This window comes from Cynoglossus semilaevis, chromosome 16, assembly GCF_000523025.1.
Source record: "Cynoglossus semilaevis isolate Cse_v1.0 chromosome 16, Cse_v1.0, whole genome shotgun sequence".
NCBI lineage: Eukaryota > Metazoa > Chordata > Actinopteri > Pleuronectiformes > Cynoglossidae > Cynoglossus > Cynoglossus semilaevis.
Window position 1 is genome coordinate 2,528,429 of NC_024322.1, and position 24,358 is coordinate 2,552,786.

A 24,358-nucleotide genomic window follows, 5' to 3' on the forward strand; every position below is an offset into this window, starting at 1 on the left:
ATAATGATAACAATAATAATAACAATGATAATAATAATAATAATTTTATTATTATTTTACTACAAACAATGTTGCAGATGTTATAGAAAAAATAATGCATTGTCTTGATTTGCTACAGTTTTGTGCCATCTGGCAACTTAATAAAAAATACCAGATGCCTTTTCCTTATTGACATTTTTATTCCTTGTTGATATGTTACGATACCTACGACAAGAGTGGAGTACAAAAGGATGAAGAAATTTGTGTTGTGACGTTCTTTTATGTTTTTATGCCAACTGGTGGAATTTCTCCTGTCTTTGATCTTTTCAAAAGTGTTTCTTAATTTATTGTTGTTTGTCCAGCCTTTAATAACTGAATTGAAAAATTAAATCCCATTACAATACATCCTCTGTATAGCCACATAGAGGAGAAGCAACAGCACAACAGCTATTTTTAGAACTCAAAATGTTAATTTAATGTTTTGAGGCAACTAAAGATACTTCCCTTACTGGTTCTTCTACTACTACTAATATATACTGTATATATATAATAATTTCATAATCCTATTGATTATGCCACTTGTCTTTCTGAATAAGTCAATTGTTTTTAGTTGAGAAGTTACAGCATATAGATTGATAGGTAATTATAAATATGTTCACAAACGTACAATTAAGTACTTATTTAACTTATTTAATGTTGACGCATTGGCTAAACATTCCATTACATAAGTCTCTGCCCACATAAAAAAGCGTCTGTTTGTCATCAAACCAACCCATTAAAGCCAGGCTAGACCACAGTCTGTACAAGTACATGTTCGTGCGTGTTAAACAAAAAAAAAATAAAAAAGTTAGAGGCTCCCACTGGAAACCTGAGCCAAGTTCGTCTCGTGACATTCCTGCGCGTACTCGTTCCATGTACGCGCTTGGCACTGGAGTCAATGCAGCTTTTCGACAAACATCGACACTGACCAATCATAGACGCCCACAGGGAACACGTCCACCAATAGCAGACTGACATAAGGGAGAGGCGTTGCGTCACGGGTCAGGGCGGAGTCGGTGGTGGAGAGGTGTCTGTCAGGAGAAGAGAGAGAGACGTCAGACGAGAAAAAGATGGCGAGATGCGGCAGGGGATTGAGAAAAGTCACCGATTGTTTTAAACAGCTCCCCTCCACAACCAACCGGGAACTCCTGAGCAGAAGTAAAGTCAGGTACAATGGTTTTGCTGTAATTATTTATGTATTCATTGTTTTATATTTTACGCTACTTTGTTGATTAAAGTAAATATAGCAAAGTGAAAGTAAAGACACTTTCCAGACTTCTACTGTCTCTGAACAATAGGAATTGGATATTGCACGACATCGTTGTGTTTATAATATTAGCCAGATGCATCCCTGTTTACTAAGATTAAGTGTCAAATTAAGCTTATAAAAACGTTATTGCCAGTTTTTGGAAGTTGAAGTTTAGGTACAGTCGCAAGTCACAGTAAACTAGTAAAATCCTATTTTTTGTAAAAGGCACAACTGGTGAAAACTGGTATTGTGAACTCGCTGACTCGTTAAACTTTTGAACAAGAAAGTGTTTTTGTGATAGCAATTGGACAATTACCGAATGAAAGTGGACAACACAATTGTAACACCATACACCTGTAGAGCACAGTTTGGCTTTTATCATATATTTATCATATGTCACTAAATCTAGCCAGTGCTGTAATTGATGGTCTTTTTTTATGCAGCCTGAAGCATTTACTGTGTGTGTGCTAGTGATTCTCTAGTTTCCTCCAAAAGTCTGAAAACAGGTAGGGTATTAAGGTAACCAGACACTCTCAACATTATGATTGGGAGTGTAAAAAACGTGCCAGTTTTATCTTTATACGAGTCTGCGTTTGACTGTCCAGAATGAACACTGTCCTTGCAGGATGTTTGCTGCCGTTTGCTCCATTGTTACCCCTGAAAACAACATCCTGTAGATGTTGCCATAAGATGCAAGTGTTATTTTTTTGAACTGACTCAAAACCTCCATTTCAACTCTGTAGTTGATGTATGCGTTCAATAGTTGAGTAAGTTATCTACATTAGTTCATATCGAGAGGTTTTAACGTCAATCTGTAGTAGTTTTAACATATGTTTAATGTTGCACAATATCTGCTTAGGTCCATTTACAATATGTAACAGATTTTTCTATCAGGAAAAAAAAGAAATCACCGACACTGTGTTTTGAACATATAAATTGTAGTACTTTATAAGCCAGTGCGCCCTTCTTTTTTTTAAAATGAAATGTTCACACAATAAACTGGGTCATGCATGTTAGGTTCATGCTGGATGTGCACTCTGTAGAGTTCAGATGTGCACACCCGCGTTGGTCTTCTCTCTGTGAGGGTATTTCTCAACCTTGCTGTAATGCTACACCCTCTCATGGACTGGCCAGTTTTAGGGCAGTGCCATGTGTCAGTCGGATCACCTTTCAGGTGCTAGTGAATGAGCTTTCTTTGTATAGGTCAAAGAAGGAGCAAGTATTCAAAGCAACATTGATCACAAGGTTAGAATAGGAGTTCAGTGTCAACGCTCTATGCATACAGTACATTTAAAAAAAAAAAAAATTCCCGAGCGACGAGCACTTAAATATTAATTTTATTCACTGTGCAATATTCCTGTTCAATTTCTGTGCAATATTTGGAACACTGGTGCAGATTATTCCTTTTCTCACAGTTCATAATTTCATGTCTAGACTCCGTGCACTATTATTTATTTACTCCTGTTTACATTTGTCACTTCCATACTGTTTATATGTATATTTACCTTTAGTTTATATTTAGCACTATTTTGTTTTGCACTAGTTATATATAAATATATATATATATGTATGTATAGCCGTACCTCAAATTAGTTACTCATGGCCTACAAGTTGTGTACTGTATACTGTGTACTCCGGTATTTGGTTGCCAGACTCACTGTTTTTTGTGTTTCTGTGCAATGACAATAAAGAAGGTCCAAGTCTAAGTTATTGAACATATCATTTGAATGCTGCATGAAGAAATTCTATGCAATTACTGAGCCTTCTAATCCTCCGGCTTATCGTTTGAAGCGGTGCGATGAATTACAGTTCATTTCTAAAGGTTATCGTTTGAAACAGTGCGATGAATTACAGTCCGGCTTATCGTTTGAAATGGTGCGATGAATTACAGTTCATTTCTAATGTGCAGTTGTTTGCATTTCATTCCTAAATCTGTGTAGTATCATTATAGGCCATTAGATTCACATGTGGCCTCCAAGTTTGATACCTAGACAGAAGGTAAGAAAAGTAACCTAGTCACTATTTCCTCCACGGTAGCTCAGGACTAGACAATACTTGTGTTCCCACTACAGGTCTCACAAACTAAATTGAAGAACCAGGGCCTAGTAGAATATCTAAGGAAAGGATTTGTAGTGCAGTTGACATCTTTTAAAAATTGACAACAGAAAAGAATCTTGAGCCTTCGTGACAGCAGACACTTTGTACGAAGCCTTTTGACATCCTTACAGTCAGGCCATTGTACCGTTGTACTCCTGTACGTTATCACGGATAGCGTGTCCTGAGTTATTGCATTGTGAAGTTTAGTGATCCACGAGGGAATGAAAGCGTCGTCCCACTCATTCGTTTGTCATTGCTGCCACGGAGGATCTGACCGAGGGCTTTGGATTTAATCCCAATGATCCCTGAGCGGAAAATGGAAACTGCACTGAGCTTAATAAAGGAAAGGTGAAGCAAATAGGTTAATTAACCAACAACTATTTTTTTTAAATGTATTTCCTCCAAACAGAGCGCTTTTTTCTCCTCTTTAATACAAGGGTTACATCGTATTATACCACGTTAGAGATCTAAAATTCTCACCTCTTAAAACGAGCTTTTAATGATTTTTTTCGTTCTCACAGAGAAACATAAAAATTCCAACAATTAATGATTACATGAACTACAATACTGATTGAACAATAAGTAAACAATAAGACGTATTGACTATTATTTGTAAAGCAAGTGGAAAATACAGATTGTGAAATGATGTGGTTTTCTCCCTTCAGGCCAAACATTCATAATTTATACATTTCCTTTGAGAAAAATGTAGGCTGACAGGAAATCAACAACAGGGTTCAGCATGTCCATGTAGTGAAGTTGCCCTGAGTTTAAACATATTCTTGGAATGAAAAGCGTTAAAGTCAGTTCAACTGTTTTGTGTCATAACAGGAGAGCGTCCAAACGCAGTTTGAGCTCTCAGGTCCATCACAACCAGTCACTTCCTGTCCACTCGTGTCTTCACCCAGTTATTTTCTAACACTGCCACTGTCGTGCATGTTTGTTATGCGATCAGGTATCTGTCGTCATGTGGAATCCTAATGACACAAGTGCCTCCCATGCTGGGCGCAGCCATGCCAGGGTGTGCTGCGGCGCTACCTGCCCGCAGCTTCTTCAACCTTGCCGAATCCTTCTCCAAGAGGAAGGAGTACTCAGAGAGACGCATCATAGGGTGAGTGTAACCTGACATTTCTTTTATGCCAAGGTCTGGGCTTAGTCTTTTGCACCTGTTGGGGTTCTTCAGAATCCCCAATGTCAATATTCTTAAATTGAATGACCATCATGTGGCTTTGGTTTGTCAAACAGAAAGAACGGGGTCAGGACTTTGTTCATGTAATGACAGTCGTGACAAATGAATAATCATCATTTTAACAAGAATAATAATTAGTTGAAAAATATTTTCTACGAGGCGACCCCATTTGAATTTCAGACGACCCAACGCGGGGGTCGCAACCCCAAGGTTGAAAAGAACTGCCATAAGGGATTGACGTTTATTCCGCAAATTCTTTTTTTTTTCAATTATTCATTTGCTTTCAAATATAATATAAATCTGCCCACAACAACCCATTTTATAGTGGTCAGATTATGGTGCATTATCTAAGATATTATGTTCTATGTTTTGGTATTTCCTGTTTCAAAGTTGGGTGTGTTTTAATCAAACATACAAAAGGTTATTGAGGGACAAGGCCCCCCAGGCACCTGGGAAACGTCTTAGTTTTCCACATGGATGTTGTAGAAACTCTCTAACACCTGTGATTAATACACTGTAGAAATGCATTCAACATTCGGGGACACTTAACAAAAACACCCACACAAGTCATTTGAATGGAACTCATAATAACCGGTGCAGTACCTTTTTACCAAAATCAAAGTTTATTGCTTAAACCAGCGAGGCGAGGCAAAATCCCAACTATGTCCCCGTGCATACGTGTTGCACATGGAGTCAGGTTTCTCCTGCGTGTCACAATTGTTATGTAATGTTCTCCCTGTGGTTTGTTTTTAGATTAGCTCTCCATTTAGTCACCTGACCTGTCCTTTTTTTTCTTCACTTGGCATCTCATGAGAGAAATGCACTACATTGTAACGTCCCGTGATTCCCCGACCTACGCTGTTGACGCTGACGTTATCGCTTAATCACAGGGGCAGCAACCTGATGACTTGAGTTGAGGCAACAGAATTATTTTTAATAGAGATTGATTGACAGTGAGCCGTATCCCATCATTAACATCAGATTATTGTCTTAAGCAAAGTGTCAAATCTTTGGTTTTTAGAGAGGAACGTGCCCCACATATCATATGTGTTTGGTCATGTTTTGGCCTAACTATGAACATTCTTGACTTTTGTAAACTCTGACTTGTTTTGCTGTCGTGCAGACCATCTGTAATGACGTTTCCTAAGATTAGTTTTATTGGATGTTAGCTTCAAATGTTATTCAGCTTATTTTTTGCGATTCTGTTAACAGTTACAGCTGGTTTTAAGTTTTAGTTTTTTCACAGATTACATTCTTTCTAAAAGAGTTCTTAGTTTCCACACTCTATCTGTGATCCTCAGGGAGGTTTTAATCTTCAAGTCTGCTTGTATAAATAGACCCCAGCAGCAGCAGCAGCAGCAGCAGCTAATTTCAGATAGCTGGACTGCTGCAGTTATATAACAGTGGTGTAGACGACAGGCTCTCATTCATGTTCGCTGACTCTACTTTTGCTCCTTTTGTTTACGATAGATTATGCAAAGTGAAACTGACTGGTTGAATAATTCACTGCTTCCCTTATTTTGAGAATCCGATTTCAAATATGAAAATTGTTTCTGATAGATTTTGAATACGTTTAAGAATCCAATTTCAAATATGAAAATTGTTTCTGATAGATTTTGAATACGTTTAATTTTCCAAAGGGAACTCGCCAGGGATAAATAAAGATCTATCTGTCTGTAGTTTAATTTAAAAAAAAAACCAAAGGGAACTTGCAAGGGATAAATAAAGATCTATCTGTCTGTCTGTCTGTCTGTCTCTGTCTATCTGTCTCTGTCAGTCTGTCTGTCTATCTATCCATCCATCCATCCATCTAGTGATTTACTCATAGTCCAGAGTTGGTAATGTGACGACCCTGATTAAATCACTCTCTCTTTTTCCTGTCCATCTTTTCCTAATATTCTCCCTCTGGTCGTCATTGACCTAATTTTAAACCTATCTGGTTCAGGAGTCGCGGCCTGTGCCAGCAGCATTCACTGATATGACATAACCCTAGACCTTCATGTGTCTGTCTCTGACGTGCAGCTTTGCACGTTTACACCTGTCAAGTTAAAACGAGGACATTTGTAGCTTATGTTGGTGAACGAATTCCCGCTAGGATTTACTTTAACCACCCAAACGCCAGACCAGAAGAAAACAGAGTGTGTAGTCTTCACGCTGTGTCCTCTCCTCTGCAGGTATTCCATGCAGGAGATTTATGACGTAGTGGCCGGTGTGGAAAACTACCGCCTCTTTGTTCCCTGGTGCAAAAAGTCAGACGTGGTGTTTCAGCGATCTGGTTTCTGCAAGGCCAAGCTAGCTGTTGGATTTCCTCCTGTGGTGGAGAACTACACCTCTCTTATCACTACAGTGCGCCCTCACCTGGTCAAGGTAAGGTGGTGTTGTCAGTCTGTGTGGATTTATTTTTTAGCCATAGGGTAAAATAGTGTTTGGATATTTATATTACCTTTAAAAATATTCAGAATGACATTCTTCTCTTAAACTTTCGCCTTTGTATTTTTTTTTTTAATTTTTTGTAAAGCTTTTCTGCTTTGTTAATCCCTTTGCCTGATAACAGCTAAAATAAAAAGATGCAGACTCATCCCGTCTCTTGTGCTGTCACTCTTTGTTAGGCTTCCTGTTCAGATGGGAAACTGTTCAACCATTTAGAGACAGTTTGGCGCTTCAGCCCTGGTCTCCCGGGTTACCCTCGTACCTGCACTGTGGATTTTGCCGTAAGTAAAAGAACAGCCATAAAAAAAACAAAACAACTCACAGCATGACCTCTATCTTTGTGAGTTTTCTTGATATTGGTTCCTGTTGCTCCGCAGCGGTAACATGCTCTAAATTCAGAACAAACCATGTAAAATTAGTCGGATCTGTGTGCATGTCCGAAAAGTGTCCAGGTGTGTCGCAGGTGTCCTATTTCAAACATCTCACGTCTCCTTGTGTTTTCCCTCCACAGATATCCTTCGAGTTCCGTTCCTTGATCCACTCACAGCTTGCTCACGTCTTCTTCGACGAGGTGGTGAAGCAAATGGTGTCTGCTTTCGAGCGCCGGGCCTCCAAGGTATACGGTGCTGAGACGCCCATTCCTCGCGAGCTCATGTTCCATGAAATTCACCACACGTAGCACCACCCGCAGACCGGACTAAACGTGAACGCCTGATCCCAATGCCAAAGAGGATGAAGAGGAAGTGTAAGAAAGTAAGAAAGAAAGAAAGAAAGAAAGAAGAGACTTTTTGAGTTTAAAAACAAAACGAGTGCCTCTCTACAATCTAAGACCAAGTTCATATCTCATCCTTGCTCTGTCGATGTGGATCCAGCCGCAGATTTCTACTTTGAAACTCCATTCGTTTTAGTCACTTTTTTTTTTTAATGCTCAACCAGAGCTGCTGTAAGCCTTAGGTCAGAGGTTAGGATCCTGATAAGAACAACACTGAGCACATACGTACGTACGTATGTCAACATCAGCAGTCAATCACGTCACCGGATCACTGTTCCTGTCAGTGTTTGCGCAGAATGACGTCTTAAAGTCCAGGGGGTCGCACCCTGTATGAGGACCAGCCAAACGTACGGCAGTACAAAAGAATGTACTGGAGGTCCAGAACTGCTCGTTCACGTCACTTTATACATTCTGTGTCCCGCACCCTGCCTCAAGGTGACACTTCACCGTGTCATCAGTCATCAGCCAACATTGGCTGCATTTAGTGGTTGTCAAAACAAGCCAAACCAAGAATAGAATTTCCTATTTAGAGCTGGAATATATAACACATTTTTGTTGTCATTAATCAAACAGTTTGGTTGGTTCTTCTCTTCAGACTTCAGACTGTGGACTGGTGATAATGTTATGACACCAGCAGCACCAGTCATGGTAGAATCTAAATCCAAGCTTTGATTTTACTCTTTTCAGATCAGATTCAGATTCAGATCAGTTCCTGTGTGTTTAGTGTGCAAGGGTTGGGCTGAAAGAATGTGTGATCCATGTGAACGGCGGATTTTAGGAAAACTACCTGTTACTTATTTACTGGCATCATGAACTCTCTTCACGTCACTGACCAACCAGGAAGTGCTGGGACACGGATGTCAGTTTAGGTCAAGCCTTGTACATTGATGGCCACGAAACAACTTCTCTAAACAAACTCAACACAGCGAAGCATACACTGATAATAATGTAAGAACAGACAAAAAAAAAAATAGAGTAGAATTTGAAGGCAAATGTGGTTTAGAGCGTGAGTTAACACAGCTGCAGACAAGCTGTGACTGTTCAGCTGGACACTAGTGCTGCGGCTAACGGTTTCTTGTAAACAATTGGTGTCGTTTAACCGACACAAAGTTAAATGACTAAGGAATTACTCTAGGTCAGTGGTTCTCAAACTTGTTATACTCCGTACCACCATGATGACCAACATTAGAATTCCCCCGGCCCGTTCCACGTTCAACTTGCAAGTGATCCCATGATTCCGTGCTGCCTGTGCTCACGTGAGCAACAGACTTGCATTGCAGCAAAAAAACGTAAAGTAAAGTAAATATCCTATTTCAGAATCTCACAAGTTGCTACACATTTTTTCTAAATGTTGTATTAATTGTACATGGTATGTTTCAGATTTATTCAATTGAAAATGTAAATGTAAAAATAAGAATTTTTTTCCCGCGTTCCACTAGGGAGCGCTCTACGCGTACCACAGTTTGAGAACCACTGCTCTAGGTAATACATGAGTAAGTCTAAATCCAAACATTAAAATCATCTATTTGAAATCGTTAATCGACCATGGTGGTTGGTTACAGCCCTGCAGCACAGTGTCTAAAACACATTTCATGGGTGCTGAAGGTTAACATCTTTTTGCTGAATGTTCAGTAGAATTTGTGTGTGTGTGTGTGGTATTTTCTTTTAAGCTACACTGTTGTTAGGTCATTTCTAAAGAAATTGTTTCTAGATAATGGACTTGAGCGATACAGTGGAACCCCTAGATACCAGTTTCAGTATCTAGTTACGAGTGCTCAAGGACTCAAGCTGCGGAGTTCGTCACGAACTTAAAAAAAAAATTGTCCTTCTCCTACGTTTAGTCCCTTGCTGGGTTATTTTACCCATTTTTATAACAATAATATAAAATGTATGTTTTTGATGTTTAGATGGGAGGGTTCATTTAATTAATTAATAGGATATTTCTGGGGGGCTGGAACTAATTAATTAGGTTTTTAGTTATTTTAATGGGGAAAATGCAATCTAGATACGAGCGGCTCGACACACGAGTGCTGTTGTAGAACGGACGTACCTCGTATCTAGGGGTTCCGCTGTTGTTAAATTATACATGACAGGTGATGAGTGCAATATGAGCAATTTTAAATGTTGGAGTAATAATGCAGCGAAAAAGAGCTCGTAAACTCGACAATGTGCAGTTGTCAAGCTTGATGTTACCAAATTTGATGTCCATCCCCCAAGGTGTCTGTCCAGAAAAAATCTGGCCCATAGATTTATAGGGTCTAATAAATCCACCTTATTGACCTTCAGCTTCTTGGGCGTCTTGGTGAGGCTGACCTGTCTCTCAAAGTTGGCACCATATATTTATCTATATATATTTTTTTCTTTTTTTGAACATATATGCTATAATCATTTGGTATTTATTATTTAGTTTTAAGTGTAAATAATTGTTTTACGAAAGTCTTGCTGTACATGTATAAACACATGCTTTTAAAGATTATACATTTGTTTCATGGGAAAAGGGGTATTTCTTTTCTTTCTTTTTTTTTGTTTGTCCAGTGTAAATGAAGTTTGTTTTGAGGTTGTTGAGTGATGTCAGAAAGATGTGCAACTGCATGATGCATAAACTATTTTTTCTAAAAAAAAAAAAAAATCTCAGCGTCTTTCTTTGGGAGGTGGAGGTTTACGTTTGATCACTGCTGCAGGTTGTGGTGTAATTTCTTTCTCGTGACTGGACAGAAATAGATTTCATCATGTGAGGATCCAGAATAGAAGCAACTGTATTGACAATGTCATCCATGTGACCAGGTCGGTGCAGAGGTCCATGGCAGAAGCCTAATTTAAAGGCTTAAACATTAACCTGCTTTAATGACGTATTTCAAATACTGGGATACTGATCCACACAGGAAATTCCCTGAATGGCTTTCAGTGACAGATAATAGAAGCATTTGTGCATGACTGCATTAAATATTAGCAAAGAAATAATAAATAGTGTGCCTCCGTCATAGTGTGGAGACACAATATACATGGCTGTTTTACAGCCAACTGCCCAATTTTCTTTCTTTTTGCCACCGATTGAATGCATCTTGTTTTATTGTGTCTGTCCTGCTGCTGTAACAACAAATTCTCCCTGGTGTGGGATGAAAAAGTCTCATCTTACCTTAAATAAAAAGAATCACCATTTAACCATACATTTTATTCCAACAATCACCTTTTAGGAATGTAAACACTCATATATATGTATGCTAGGTAAACAGTGTGAGTTTTGATTTAACAAAAATGATTGCAGTGATATGGGTAAACCTTAAAGACACTACAAGCTTTTAACATTTAAGCAGAGAAGATGAGAGTTCTTTTTACCAACAAACTAACTGCACTGAAACCCAAAGGCTTAAGATGCTCCAGGTAAGCATTTTAAACAGGCCTCTGCTGACGTCACTTTAGGCACTTTTCCCCCGCCATGTTATTCATCACCACCATCTAAAGTATGTTTATGGCTTTAACCTTAGAAACAAAACATCACAGGTTCTTAAAGAAAACTGGTTTAATTAAACAATTATTTTTTTAAACATTATATTACGGTAACTGAAAAACATGAAAAAAGAAGAAAAAAAAAAAACTGAAAAACATGAAAAAAGAAATTAAAAAAAAAAAAAGATTCTGCAGATAAAGAAAAAAGGACAGAGACAACATTGCCAGACAGAGCATTATCAAAACATACGGTAAGCACGGTCATCTTTTAGTTTAGTTGAAGGTTAATTTTTCTATCTCAGAACACATCCATCGGTTTGGGTGTAGAAACTGGAATTTTTTCTCTTGGCCGAGTCAGGTAAAGACCTTTCCCCAAAGACACAGACAGGAGACTTAAATAGTTTTTTTTTTTTTTTTTTTTGAGAGGGCAGGGCAGAGTGATGCCCCAGTTGGTCTGAGCAGGACATTAGTGGAGGCAGGTTTTCCCCACGTTCAACTTCTCTCTGCCCATCGAGTCTGTACAGCAACAAGTCAGGAGGTTGGGTGGACTTAGAATCCCATGCCACCACCCATTCCACCCATTCCTCCCATTCCACCCATACCACCCATTCCTCCTGGCATCTCCTTCTCCTCCTTGGGAATCTCCGTGACAACGGCCTCAGCGGTGAACAGCAAAGAAGCTACACCTGCAGCGTCCAGAAGTGCTGTCCTCACCACCTGGAGATGGGTCAACGAGAGTGTTTGTTAGTAGGTTTTTTTTTCCCCCCCTAATGAACTTATATAAAGCATTTGACACAATTAATCACTAGGGGGCAGAATTGACCATGATAGCACTTCAGTTTGATTCAGTTCTCTGTATCCAACTCAGACTCTGACAGACTGCTCCGTACCTTGGTGGGGTCGATGATTCCCTTCTCCACCATGTTGACAAACTCTCCCTGCATGGCATCGTAGCCAATTTCAGGCGATGCTTGCAGGATCTTCTCCACCACCAGAGAACCCTCCACGCCTGCGTTCTTTGCAATGGTCATGGCGGGAATACGCAGCGCCCGTCTGATGATGTCGATACCTGGTCGTGACGGTTAGAAAATTGTATTCAGAATTCAGGGCCGGTGTTGAAAGCTGACGATCATTTTTGTGTGTGTATATATACACACGACTTACCAATCTTCTGGTCTTCGTTGACAGGGGTGATGGTGTCGAGCAATGGAATGCAGCGCAGCAGAGCACAGCCTCCACCAAGGACGATACCCTCCTCCACGGCAGCCCTGGTGGCGTTCAGAGCGTCGGTCACTCTGTCCTTCTTCTCGTTCACCTCCACGTCACTTGTTCCTCCAACCTGAAACACAACCAGAGGGTTGCTGTGACTTGTGAACGGAGCAGCGCGCGACCTCTTTTAGCTGAAGCAGTCGTACCTTGAGCACAGCCACTCCGTCTGAGAGCTTGGCCAGCCTCTCATTCAGCTTCTCCCTCTCGTAGTCACTGGTGGTGTTTTCCAGCTGCTCTGCAATCTCGTTTGCTCGCTTCTCGACCTCGGCCGGGCTGCCGCCACCCTTGAGGAGCAGGGTGTCGTCTTTTGTGATCTGGACCTCTCCAACCTTGCCAAAGTCATGAGCCTGGATGTCTTCAAGAGCCAGGCCAACTGCTTCATCTCCAAATACCTGCAGAATTGCAAAAAAAAATGTTTATGACATTTACAATCAAGATTGTTTTCCTCCATGACCTCTTCAAAGGTCATTGGTAAAGTATTACTTACAGTGCCCCCTGTGGCAATGGCCATATCCTTCAGCTGGTTTTTGCGGTTGTCTCCAAAGCCTGGGGCTTTAACTGCAACCACCTGCAGTCCAACCTTGAGCCTACGGATTGAGATGTTGACGGCGCTTTAACACATGCTTGAGAGGAAAACTAGGTCTCTGACTTCAGCTTTTTTTATTTTAATCCCAAGATCAAACAAATGATCTCGACTTACCTGTTGAGAACCAGTGTGCTGAGAGCTTCTCCATCCACATCCTCAGCGACAATAACCAGAGGTTTGCGGTGCTGGTTGGCAATTTCCAGAGCAGGTACAATGCTCTGAACACTAGAGATCTTCTTCTCACTTAGTAGCACGTATGCATCCTGGAACTCACACTTCTGACCTGAGAATGCAAAGAATTCAAATGCAGAATTCATTACATTTACATGTCTCTTACATTCAGGCGGATCAGGCAGTTAACGGACTAGCTCAGAACAAATTGGCACATTTACCCTTGGAAGTGTTGATGAAGTAAGGTGAGATGTATCCACGGTCGAACTTCATGCCCTCAATGATTTCCAGCTCATCGTGGAGAGTCTTTCCATCCTGAGATGTAAAATAACAACGTTACCTACACGCTTGACATTCTCTGAATTTTATGAGATTTTACAAACAGTTGAAAAAAAGGCTAACCTTAACGGTGATGACTCCCTTGCGGCCGACTTTTTTCATGGCACTAGAGATGATGTTACCAATTTCCACGTCCCCGTTGGCTGAGATTGTGGCCACCTGAAAAGACCAGAGAGCACCATTAAACATAGATAAACCTTAATTAGATGTTAGACCAGGCGTGGGCAAAGTTTTGACTCGCTGGTTACAATTGTCCTAAAATTGAACAGAGGGGCCGGGTCAGGAGCAGATAGATGAAGCGTTCGTATGAACTAAGATAAATGACATGTAAAAGGCATACATAAAGGCTAAAATGCTTTGAGCATCTTCTACGCCATCTATTGGGGAAACGTGGGTTTTGCAGAGAAAAGGCAGAAGTATAATGATAATATAAATAGATTATAATTTGGAAAAGTTTTGTGGTCGAATTAAAAAGCTAGTCCAGTCTGACAATGTGCCACATGATTATGGGTTACATAATTAGGTTACTGTTACTCTGGAAGTCTTTTAAAAAAAATAATCTTTGAGGCTAGTCCCACTCTACAAAAGAAAAAAATAAAAACTCATGTAACAAAGACATGACTAAATGTAACAGTTAAATAAAAAACAAAAAATACACTTTAGCACAGCCAGGAGTGTAGATTTATTAATATTAATCACAAAGGGTTTTGAGTTGGACGCTCTCTTACATACTGTACACCCATTAGTGCTGTAGTGAATTAGCTTTACTTTGTAAGGTTACATCACTACTCCCAACTAAGGGTTTAATTTCATATAAACACACTCAACTTATCACCCCCACCCCCATCATACCTGTGCAATCTCTTCTGGAGTTGTGACGGGCTTGGACAGCTTCTTCAGCTCACTAATGACCGTTTCCACTGCCATCATTACTCCACGACGAATCTCCACAGGGTTGGCTCCTTTGCTGATGGTGTCAAATCCCTCCTTGGCGATGGCGCGGGCCAGCACGGTGGCAGTGGTGGTGCCGTCGCCAGCCTCCTCGTTGGTGTTGTTGGCAACATCCTGCACCAGCTTGGCACCAATGTTTTTGTACCTGTCCTTCAGGTCGATGCTTTTGGCCACCGTCACGCCATCCTTGGTGACCTTGGGGCTGCCCCAGCTCTGCTCAATGATGACGGTGCGACCCTGAGAGACGGAAAGTGACTAATTAAGACTTTTGTAAAAATTAAAGATAACTGACAGACTTTAACATTTGACACTTAACAGACAGAAGCTTCACAGAGCAAGATGAATTTCTGATCATACCTTAGGCCCCATGGTGACAGCCACAGCGTCAGCCAGCAGATCGACGCCCTGAAGCATTAGTGCCCGAGCATCGGCACCAAATTTGACGTCTTTGGCGTAGGCTCGAGTGAGGTGAGGGGCCAGAGCTCGACACACAGGCCTCGCCTGCTTCATGAGTGTAGGTAGACGAAACATGTCTGTTTGGGGGGAGAGAAAAAGGTCAGATTTTTTTTACAGCATTATGAACAAAAACAAGGTTAAGTGTGTTCATCTGCTGCATTGAGTCAAGTACATCTGAAATTGTATTAATCTCCAACACTAGCCCCAATGTTTATTCTACCCCCGTCTCCATGCATTTCTGATTCTTTGGGATTAAGATGACCTAAAGCAGCACTACTGTTCCAGAAGATTATTATTTTCTTCTACCAATACTGTTTTGTTGAAGTACAACTCCACTCATTAGGTGATTTATGAGCCAATATTTTAATATTGAAGCTATTATAATTGTTAAAATTATCATAGTTTAATACACAAATTTCCACAATCGTCTCAAATCCATATGCAAAATTACTTGTCCTCAATGGAAAAATTGGTCCAAAAGTGACATTAAAAGATAGTTATGGTTGTCATTTTGGAAATATCGTTACAGAAAAACACAAAAAAGTGAACACGTATTTGGACTACTATAATTTACAGAACTTGTGAAAAAAAATAATTAAGTAACCAAAGTTAAATTTCTCGTGAGGCAATATTTTAAGTGACTCAGTAAATGCCATGGGTGTTATATTAGTGGTATAATTTTTAACTGCTGATCCCTAAAATCAAGTTATGAAACTATCAAAGTCAAGATGTTCACTTAGTGAAAACACGTGTGTTCGTGAGGTCGTTGAGTTGCAAGGTCAAACGTCTGAACCACGCGACTTATCTTTTCCCTCTGTCCCTACGTTCGTTCATTCATTCATTCGTACTTTTACTCATTTGAACCCCGAATCCAACAACATGGTGATTGATCACTATACAGAGAAGATTACTAATTACTCCACGTGATGTAACCATATTTGAGCATCACCTTACTATCACCGTTTACCTTCATTATATAGTTTTCATCCTGATAAATGTCATACGCTTTACGGAAAAAAACGAAAACATCGCGTCAGCGTTACCTACGCTGATATCAATTATCCATTCATTCACAGTTTAAATACGGATTAACATTTCAGCAAACATGTCCTTGAAATTCGAAGGTAGAAACATTTTGATGGCTAGTACAAAACTAAGAAATAATCGGCGTTTCTGCCATCAGTCCCTTATCCTGGTAATAAAATTGTTCAATAGTTTAAACATGAAAGCTACACATGACAAATATCAGATACATACTTGTCCTGTCGAGAGCTTGAAGCTGCTACAAGGTGATATAAATTCTGCACGGTAGCAGAGAGGAGAGAACGACGGTGTGGAGTAACCGAGGACCAGACTGCACATGGACTATCACATCCGGGGTATTTACCGGCGTGCCCTTGACTGTGTATAACTAGAATAACTTTAAAATATATTTTTTTCACAGGATACTACACACTCGAGCATAGACTATTCTGTTGAATTGCTATAAAAGAAATATAACATGTGTTGGTTTTAGTTGTTAACTCTTTTTTAATTGTAGTTTGAATAGTTATAAACTTGTTATACTCGTTCCGGGGCCAACATTTCCAGAATTTTCTTGCGAGCTATTGGAAGGGGACATAAAGGTCAAAGTTGACGTTGTGCAATATTGCGCCAACTTTAAATGGCCAAATGTCATAAGAATGGTTAAGAAACAATTGATTTAATATATTTTTGAATACATATGTGTTCTTTGTGGTCTGTAACATTCAGAAATATTTTTAAATACAGTGCTTAGGCAAGCAGACGACTTTTGCTATTTTTTTATATCAGGCAAATTACTGGCTTCCCTACGTGATGCGCATGCGCGTTCTGGAAGATTCGTCCTCACGTGTAGAACCTTCCCTAGGTGAACAGACCGGTCTACAGTCACGATTCCAAGACCTGCAGCTTCACGCACATTGTCACGGCGGTAACAACGAAAAGAAGAAAATGGTAAGAGACAATATTATAAAATGGCGACAGATGTTACAAATCTTACAGAAGGGAAAACCCATAAGAAGGCCACAAATTAATGTAGTATCTGTATGAGTTAGCAGCTAATTTTGTTAGCTACTGTTCGAATTTATTAACAAGGTCAAACAGGTGAAAAGGTTTAACACAGTTTCGTCAGATGAAAATTAGTATTAAAAGACAGCGCAGAGGAAAAATTGAGACTTGTGACTAGAAATCGAACCGTGGTCTTTCTGTTAAAGTGAACCCACTATATCCACTGAGAACGTGTGCGCAGAAAGAAATTGGCAGGACATTCACAGTCACTTTCTCTTGCTCCTTATTTTGTAAAAAATATGACACTATTTGACAGCTGCACTCACTCCAGTGCCATATATTAATTTGCAACAGTTCGTTTTAAAGTTGAGTCATGTAAACGCTTTATTAAATTCATAAGAGGTCATGCGCAGACATGCTTCTTTTTTGAATGTGTCGTATAGATTGAAACAAATAGCACAATGTGCTTCAAATGTGTTGTAATGTAATGTTTAATGGTTTTCTTAATGCCTTTTCAAAGGGTCCAAATGCAGCACCATGGTGATGTGAATTGTTCGATTAATGATGGTTTCTGTTTTTGTTTTTTTTTTCATTCAATATTTTAACTTTAAACTGCTTAATAAGAATAAAGATTTGGTTTATGTCCTGCCAGAGATGAGCCTTTTGTAATCAAATGTTCTATCAGGCAGAGTTTGGATTGAACATTTTCCCATATCTTTATAAGTGACAGCGTTGTAGTAATGAGTAAAATTTGCTGTCTCCCATGAAACAGTCCCTGCCCTCCCCCAGCTTTAGGGTAGAATGTTGTAGTGAGGGAGAAAACCCATCTTCGAATGACCTTCAGCCAAGGTCACTGGTGTGTCTGCTGTTGTCCAAATTGTGTCAGCTGATGTCCTAAATTACATTTTCTATGACAAAAAGTGACATCTTGTTAGGAGTTTATTAACCTTTAGTTCACTTGTGTTGCTTTTTAGTACTCCTTAATCCTTAGCTTAACTTAGGTCATGTAATTGTTTTCCCATTAATTTTTTCTTTAACCGTTGAATTGCCTACAGGGTTTATTTAAAAGATTTAATTAAACTAACACTAATCTGAAAAAGATAAAAATTTAAAATCAACATTAAAATCCGGGTCAAGTCAAGGTGTACAGGTTTGCATCACTTCAGACCATCTAAAGTATGCATTTATATTTGTTCAGTAGAGGTAGCTGAGGTAAACCTAGTTTACAGTTTTACCTACGTGTAACCTTTGAATAGTAACATGAAATGTAAAGAAGAGTTAACAACCTCAAATATGCAAAAAACATGATTTGGGGCATATTTACTTTTACCAGGTATCCTATTACAGCCCAGCAAAAAAACATTATGACTACTTTCGTATTACAAGTTTATGTCTATGTTGTGTATAACAATATACTGATATATATTACAAGTTTATGTTGTGTATAACAATATACTGATATATCTTGAAACTTTTCTCATGCAGGCCTTTAGGAAATTCCTGCCTCTGTTTGACCGTGTGCTGGTTGAGCGTTTCACAGCAGAGACTGTGACCAAGGGCGGCATTATGCTGCCAGAGAAGTCTCAAGGCAAAGTGCTGCAGGCCATGGTGAAGGCAGTAGGACCTGGCTCCGTAAACCAGGTAGGTGTCTTAAACCTTGACGACTTTTACAATTGTTGTTTTTGTTTTTTTAATCTAAACGCATTTTCTCTGAAATTTTCAGAAAGGGGATCTGCTGCCAGTCAGTGTGAAGGTTGGAGAAAAGGTTCTTCTACCAGAATATGGAGGAACTAAAGTTGTGCTGGAGGAAAAGGTTTAAAAAAGTTTTAAATATAATGAATTATTATTTTTATAATTAGAAGGATTATTTCCTGATATTTCTTCATAGGTTTTCAATTCCTTTGCTTTTTTTTCCCCCCCAGGAATATTTCCTGTTCCGTGATGGAGACATCCTCGGTAAATACACCGAGTGAGTCTTAGCTTCTTCTTCTTTTTTTTTTAACATCCCTACTCTGTTATTCCTGGAAAGAAGAAAGTCAGATGCCTACGCCTGTCTCCTCCTCGTCTGTTTCCTGTCATTTTTCCAATTGTAAATAATTCAGATCTTTTTGTTACAAGAATAAAAATGAAACTATTTGTCTTGTCTTGTCTAATTTAACAGTTAGCCTGGTGGTAAATACAGTAATAAGGCTATGATCAGAAAACAATTTTCAGATTATCAAATAATGGTAGTGTGTTCAGGACTGCTGTTAAAATGCAATTGATGTGCTTAGTTACCTGAAAATATAAGGCACTCACTGACCTTTCTGAAACTGAGAGCTACTTCAAGGGTACTTAGTAATACGAAGAGCTACTTGTTTGATACAGACTTCCTGAACAATGTAATAATAATGAGTTCTGAGACATACAATAGGGACATAGAAACATGATTAACCAAAGAAATGTATTCAGAGTCTAAAAAATGGAAACTGGAAGACAAATTTGTCAAAGATGCAGAGTTGGAAAATCTTGATTCACTCAAAGTTGTCGAAGTTTGTAATGGTATCAGCAGCCCCATGATTTGCAGCTACTGGTGCAAATAATATCAAGTCATCTTTGGGCAAATGATTCCTTATTACACAACTCGGATGGTTATTTTTGATAAGACCATTCTAAAGGTAGGCCTATTTTTTGTGAATTGTCAACCCCGGGTCCTGAATATAGTACATTTTTAACTTAAATGAGACTTAAACTTCACTTCTTCTTTCTTTTTCTTTCAGCTTTGTCCCTTTTTTCAGGGATTAAACTTGACTATAAAATGTAATTGCAAACATAAGCCTTGTCTATTCTGTTTAAAATTAAAATAAAATATCTAAATATACATAAATACATTATAACTGAATTTCTTTAAAACCCCAAAATATTCTAGTGCAATTTTGCAGATGGACCCAAAAATTGAGAAAACACAAGGGCTAAACAGGGCATAAGTGCCTATCAAGTTCGTGTTGCGTTTACGGACTCCCGTCTGTCTACGACGCCGCCGTCGATTAACATCCGGGTATTCTGTCGAGATGGTCATGGCGGAGGGTACTGCAGTTCTCAGGAGGAATCGGCCTGGAACCAAGGCTAAGGTCTCAATGTCATTTTTATGGGTTCAATTATATTTGTTCTTATCTACAACATTCATAGTGGATACTTGTTTTAGAAAAACGCGTTCTCTAAATTTTATAACTCTCGCTTTTCTCGGCAACTTGGTCGCAGAGAGGCTACAGGAAAGGCCTAGTTCCGTTAGCACTGACAGCTAATGAACCGTCCTGCATCTGGGAGCAGTGAATAAACGAACAAACTTCCGTCTCACCTGATCGTTCATGAGCTCATGATGAGCTTTTTGTTATGTAAAACAACACACTATACTCGCAAAACATATGGGTTATATTTTAGCCGTCTATTTTAGCTGCTAATGAGGCTAAGCTAGCGTTACGGGTTAGTTTAGCCTCATAGCATTGAGTATGGGGAAAACTGAGGTTGTTTACCTTGACTATATTTATATTATAAGGTCATAAGCAAGATGTCTAACAGTTTGTTGGCTTATTCTCATTAATTTTTTTTTTCAATAATGATTTTTCTGTTGTCAGTTTAGTAGTGGCAGGAAGTATTTGTGACATTTACGTACACTTATTGACAGTCACGAATTCTCCCTTATGCATAATACACACAAGTTCACAAGTTTAACCTTTCAAGGTAGTAGTTTTAGCGTTGTAGTTTGCTTATGTTTTACGGTATTAGAAGAAAGCTAATGATTATTCCGTCCTTTGTCGCCCTGTCTTTTTCTCTTTCACATTTAGTAAAATGTTTACGTAGTTATTGATGGCTAATGTTTGTCAGCTAACGTAGCTCGGACTGCAATGTCAGATTTTTCCACTTTGGCTGGGAACTAAACGTGTTCCCATTTGTGTGTATAGGATTTCTACAACTGGCCGGATGAGTCATTTGAGGAAATGGACAGCACACTTGCTGTCCAACAGGTGTGTGTCTCTGTCAGTATGTCTGCCTGTCTTTGACAGCGAGAGAGAGAGAAAAAAAACAAAACAAAACGGGAAAATGATCAGTTATTCCCACACATTAGTTTTACTAAAACTCTTTTTTTAGATGTTAGTGGTTGTTATGTCATTCCCGCACATTAGTTTTACAAAAAATCTTTTTTAGATGTTAGTGGTTGTTATGTCAATGTTTTGACTGTTTTGTACATTTAAGTACACGTAACACACATGACACATCTGATCTATGCACCTCTTTTTCAGTACATACAACAGAACATTAGATCGGACTGCTCAAATATTGACAAAATTCTGGAACCTCCAGAGGGTCAAGACGAGGGCGTGTGGAAGTATGAACACCTAAGGTGAGATGAGAATGAAAGGCCTTGTTTTTTGAGGTGGATTATTATAGCTTTTTGCCAATGAGTGTTAAAACTCTTATTTGTATTGTGTTTATTTAAAATCATTTTAGACTAAAAATAGTTCTGTGGTGTATGTGGATCTCATACTAGTCTATATATCGATGTGTCCTTGGACCAGATAACCAACCCTGATGTATGTAAAATGCTAGTTTAGATGTTATCATATTATCTATATGGATGCACTGTTTAGTTGAATAAGTGAGTGAATAAGTCCCTCATCCTTAGTTATTCCCCTTTTGTTCCATTGCAGGCAGTTTTGTCTGGAGCTAAATGGACTAGCTGTAAAACTACAGGTAAGAGATAGATCGCGATTTTCTTTCTTTGATGCAAGTATTGGTTGCTCTGTTAAATCGAAAAAATGCATTCACTTTTTCATAGAAGGTCCTTTATTTGGGGTAGCAGGTGAATCATAGACATTAATAACACGATTAAAGATTTGTTTTCTGTGGAAATGTAGAACCATAATTTTGCCACTTTTGAGGCACTTTACGTCATTTGGCACTTAAAATACAATAAAACCAAAAAGATTCTGATGCTAATACAACATAATGCGTGAAAAAAAAAAAATTAAAGGTGAATTTGGTGTAATGGTGCTGCTTTGTCGTCCCTCAGAGCGAGTGTCATCCTGACACCTGCACCCAGATGACAGCTACAGAGCAGTGGATCTTTCTATGTGCTGCCCATAAGACACCCAAAGAGGTGATTGGTTTCCACACAACTCATTTAGTCTTCGACATTGTCTGGCAGCGGCAGGGCTCGTGACACTTAAACCCTGTCTTTCGTCCACAGTGCCCTGCCATTGACTACACCAGGCACACGCTGGACGGAGCTGCCTGTCTTCTTAATAGCAACAAGTACTTTCCCAGCAGGTAAGTTATTGGGCTGCTGCAAATTAGTGGAGTCTAAAGTAGGTCAACTTTGGGTAAAGTGACAAATGGTTTAGTGTTTGCTCATTTCATTTTTAACTTTAAATTTTTATTTATTTTGTTAGGGTGAGCATCAAAGAATCGTCCGTGGCCAAGTTGGGCTCCGTCTGTCGCCGCATCTATAGGATATTCTCTCACGCCTACTTCCATCACCGCCAGATATTTGACAAGTATGAGGTAGGATTCTCGGAGGAAAGTCACTGTTTTATTTGTACCATAGTGTGTTTAAAACAACAAGTTATAAACTGGAGTTATCCGGTAATATCAGCCGGATATTATCGCCCGATAATTATTAGCATAGTTACATAATATCTGTAAGAATCCTTAAGGAAAACCCAATGTCTGGGTTTCCCCAAATGCCGTGCCCTAAAAATAGTTTTGGGAAAAAAACAGCTGTATGTAAAAGTGAAAGTCACTAGATGGCAGCATCAACTCATTTTACTAATCTATGTAAACTAGATTAGTAAAATGAGCTGCGATGCTGCCATCTAGCGATCAGTCATCAGGGAATTGTATGCAGGATGCTGGTGCCAGCAACTCTTACAGTGGTTTGTACAGATAAATAAATAAATAAATATTACTTGGGAAAAGGGGTGAAAAAACTTCTATCCTCTAGGGGGCGCATGGCAGAAAATAATTGATAAACACTGCTCTAACCTATCACTTCAGTAAGCCGCACGTAACTTCCTTAACCACCACACCATTACTGCCCCTCTATATCGGTATTGGTTGATATCGGAATCGGGAAAAAACGTGTTTGGACAATATCAGCATATCGGATATCGACAAGAAGTTAATATCGGATATCCCTAGACCTGGACATATGGTAGTCTTGTATTTCCTGAAATCCAGAAATAAAACTTAAGGAAAAGTTTAATTTTTTTGTTTGGGACACAGAATGAAACGTTCCTGTGTCACCGCTTCACACGCTTCGTCATGAAGTATAACCTGATGTCCAAGGACAACCTGATCGTTCCCATCCTGGAGGAGGAGGTTCAGAACACCTCATCAGCCGGCGAGAGCGAGGCCTGAGGCGCTGACGATGCTGTTGCTGCCGCTGCTGCCACCGCTGGTGTGAGGGAGAGAGGCGCATTAAACACACATTTGATCTCGACACAGTACGGAGGAGACATTCACACACACGCGCGCACACACACACAAACAAACACATATTGGGGTACACACTACAGTGGGTTACTGTAAAATATTGGTGTACACACTACAGTGGGTTACTGTAAAAGCTCCTGTTTGGTAACACTGTCTATGTCCCTCTTTTAACGTCTCCTGTGTCCATCTAAAAAAAAAAAAAATGGTGAAAAAAAAAAAAAGCAGTGTGAAAGCAGTGTTCAGACATAGACGCACTGTGTGTCCTCTAATACGCAGTGTGTAGTGTCTCTGTCCAGATTTAAACTCTTTGTCCTCGCTCAGTCCAAGACTCCTTTTTTTTAAAAAAAAATCTAAAAATCTATTCACGTTTTCACTCGGTCCTTCAGTGTCTGTTGGTTCAGACGGTGAAGTTTCTCATTCATCCTGGTCATGTGATCCAAACAGTTTAGTTGTAAGCAACGGGACTTCTTCTTGGAGCTAGAGAGACTTTTTCGTCCCTCTTACATCAACCAGAAACTGATCCTCAGTTGAGGAACAAAAAGTCTTTCTATCTCCAAGAAGAAGTCCCGTCACTTACAACTAAACTCTTTGGACGTTTGTTCAGACGTTTTTGGAAATAAACTCTAGGTAGCGCTGCGGGGCAGTCGGGGTTGGACATTCTCTAGAGTTTGCAGTTCATATATGGAAAAAAAAAAAAAGTTGCACAAGATTATCCAAGTGAGTTGTGTCGATGACAGCAGTAGCGTCTCGGAACATGGTGAAGGCAGGACGTTAGGTTTCCCAGGTTTGAACTGGAGCCTTTCCCAGCTCCTCACTTGGACTTACTGACTTTATTCAGGTTTTAAAACTCCAGAAAATGTCCAGACTCCAGCTCAGGCCTGAAGACAT

General features: G+C 39.4%; 3 protein-coding genes across 5 annotated transcripts; 2 read left to right on the forward strand and 1 right to left on the reverse strand.

The window, feature by feature from the left end:
* The first annotated feature begins 1,002 nt into the window (after positions 1–1,002).
* Positions 1,003–9,572, forward strand: coq10b (coenzyme Q10B). The gene is made up of 5 exons (XM_008328000.3): positions 1,003–1,186; positions 4,317–4,472; positions 6,725–6,917; positions 7,160–7,261; positions 7,492–9,572. Exons 1-5 carry the CDS (start codon positions 1,089–1,091, stop codon positions 7,657–7,659), a joined length of 717 nt encoding a protein of 238 aa, XP_008326222.1. The 5' UTR covers positions 1,003–1,088; the 3' UTR covers positions 7,660–9,572.
* A 1,999-nt stretch (positions 9,573–11,571) lies between these two features.
* Positions 11,572–16,380, reverse strand: hspd1 (heat shock 60 protein 1). Its single transcript, XM_008328001.3, has 11 exons — positions 16,229–16,380; positions 14,873–15,048; positions 14,417–14,752; positions 13,628–13,723; positions 13,447–13,540; positions 13,169–13,337; positions 12,956–13,055; positions 12,615–12,860; positions 12,364–12,538; positions 12,090–12,268; positions 11,572–11,916 (listed from the first exon to the last, which is right to left on the reverse strand). The coding sequence occupies exons 2-11, from the start codon at positions 15,044–15,046 to the stop codon at positions 11,749–11,751; spliced, it is 1,737 nt and encodes a 578-aa protein (XP_008326223.1). The 5' UTR covers positions 15,047–15,048; positions 16,229–16,380; the 3' UTR covers positions 11,572–11,748.
* Positions 16,381–16,790: 410 nt separating this feature from the next.
* LOC103391647 (MOB-like protein phocein) lies at positions 16,791–23,557 on the forward strand. Of its 3 annotated transcripts, XM_017039750.2 has the most exons (9): positions 16,791–16,945; positions 18,485–18,640; positions 20,941–21,003; positions 21,280–21,380; positions 21,688–21,730; positions 22,050–22,136; positions 22,227–22,306; positions 22,429–22,540; positions 23,261–23,556. In XM_017039750.2, exons 1-9 carry the CDS (start codon positions 16,808–16,810, stop codon positions 23,393–23,395), a joined length of 915 nt encoding a protein of 304 aa, XP_016895239.1. In that variant the 5' UTR covers positions 16,791–16,807; the 3' UTR covers positions 23,396–23,556. The 3 variants fall into 3 exon arrangements, with proteins under 3 accessions (XP_016895239.1, XP_008326225.1, XP_016895238.1); XM_017039749.2 differs by lacking the exons at positions 16,791–16,945; positions 18,485–18,640 and adding an exon at positions 19,955–20,109 and having other exon boundaries at positions 23,261–23,557; XM_008328003.3 differs by lacking the exons at positions 20,941–21,003; positions 21,280–21,380; positions 21,688–21,730; ... (2 more) ...; positions 22,429–22,540; positions 23,261–23,556 and adding exons at positions 18,723–18,812; positions 18,922–19,137.
* The last annotated feature ends 801 nt before the right edge of the window (positions 23,558–24,358 follow it).

Bases quoted from the DNA above. Each gene is read 5' to 3' on its own strand.
- coq10b (XM_008328000.3), top strand. From the start codon at position 1,089: ATGGCGAGATGCGGCAGGGGATTGAGAAAAGTCACCGATTGTTTTAAA. The intron at 6,918-7,159 runs GTAAGGTGGTGT...ACTCTTTGTTAG, and splicing joins TGCGCCCTCACCTGGTCAAG to GCTTCCTGTTCAGATGGGAA. The intron at 7,262-7,491 runs GTAAGTAAAAGA...TTCCCTCCACAG, and splicing joins CCTGCACTGTGGATTTTGCC to ATATCCTTCGAGTTCCGTTC.
- hspd1 (XM_008328001.3), bottom strand. From the start codon at position 15,046: ATGTTTCGTCTACCTACACTCATGAAGCAGGCGAGGCCTGTGTGTCGA. The intron at 13,338-13,446 runs GTAAATGTGCCA...TTGCATTCTCAG, and splicing joins CTTCATCAACACTTCCAAGG to GTCAGAAGTGTGAGTTCCAG. The intron at 12,269-12,363 runs GTAAGTCGTGTG...CGTCACGACCAG, and splicing joins CAACGAAGACCAGAAGATTG to GTATCGACATCATCAGACGG.
- LOC103391647 (XM_017039750.2), top strand. From the start codon at position 16,808: ATGCGCATGCGCGTTCTGGAAGATTCGTCCTCACGTGTAGAACCTTCC. The intron at 18,641-20,940 runs GTAGGTGTCTTA...TTGTGTGTATAG, and splicing joins GACCTGGCTCCGTAAACCAG to GATTTCTACAACTGGCCGGA. The intron at 21,731-22,049 runs GTAAGAGATAGA...GTCGTCCCTCAG, and splicing joins GACTAGCTGTAAAACTACAG to AGCGAGTGTCATCCTGACAC.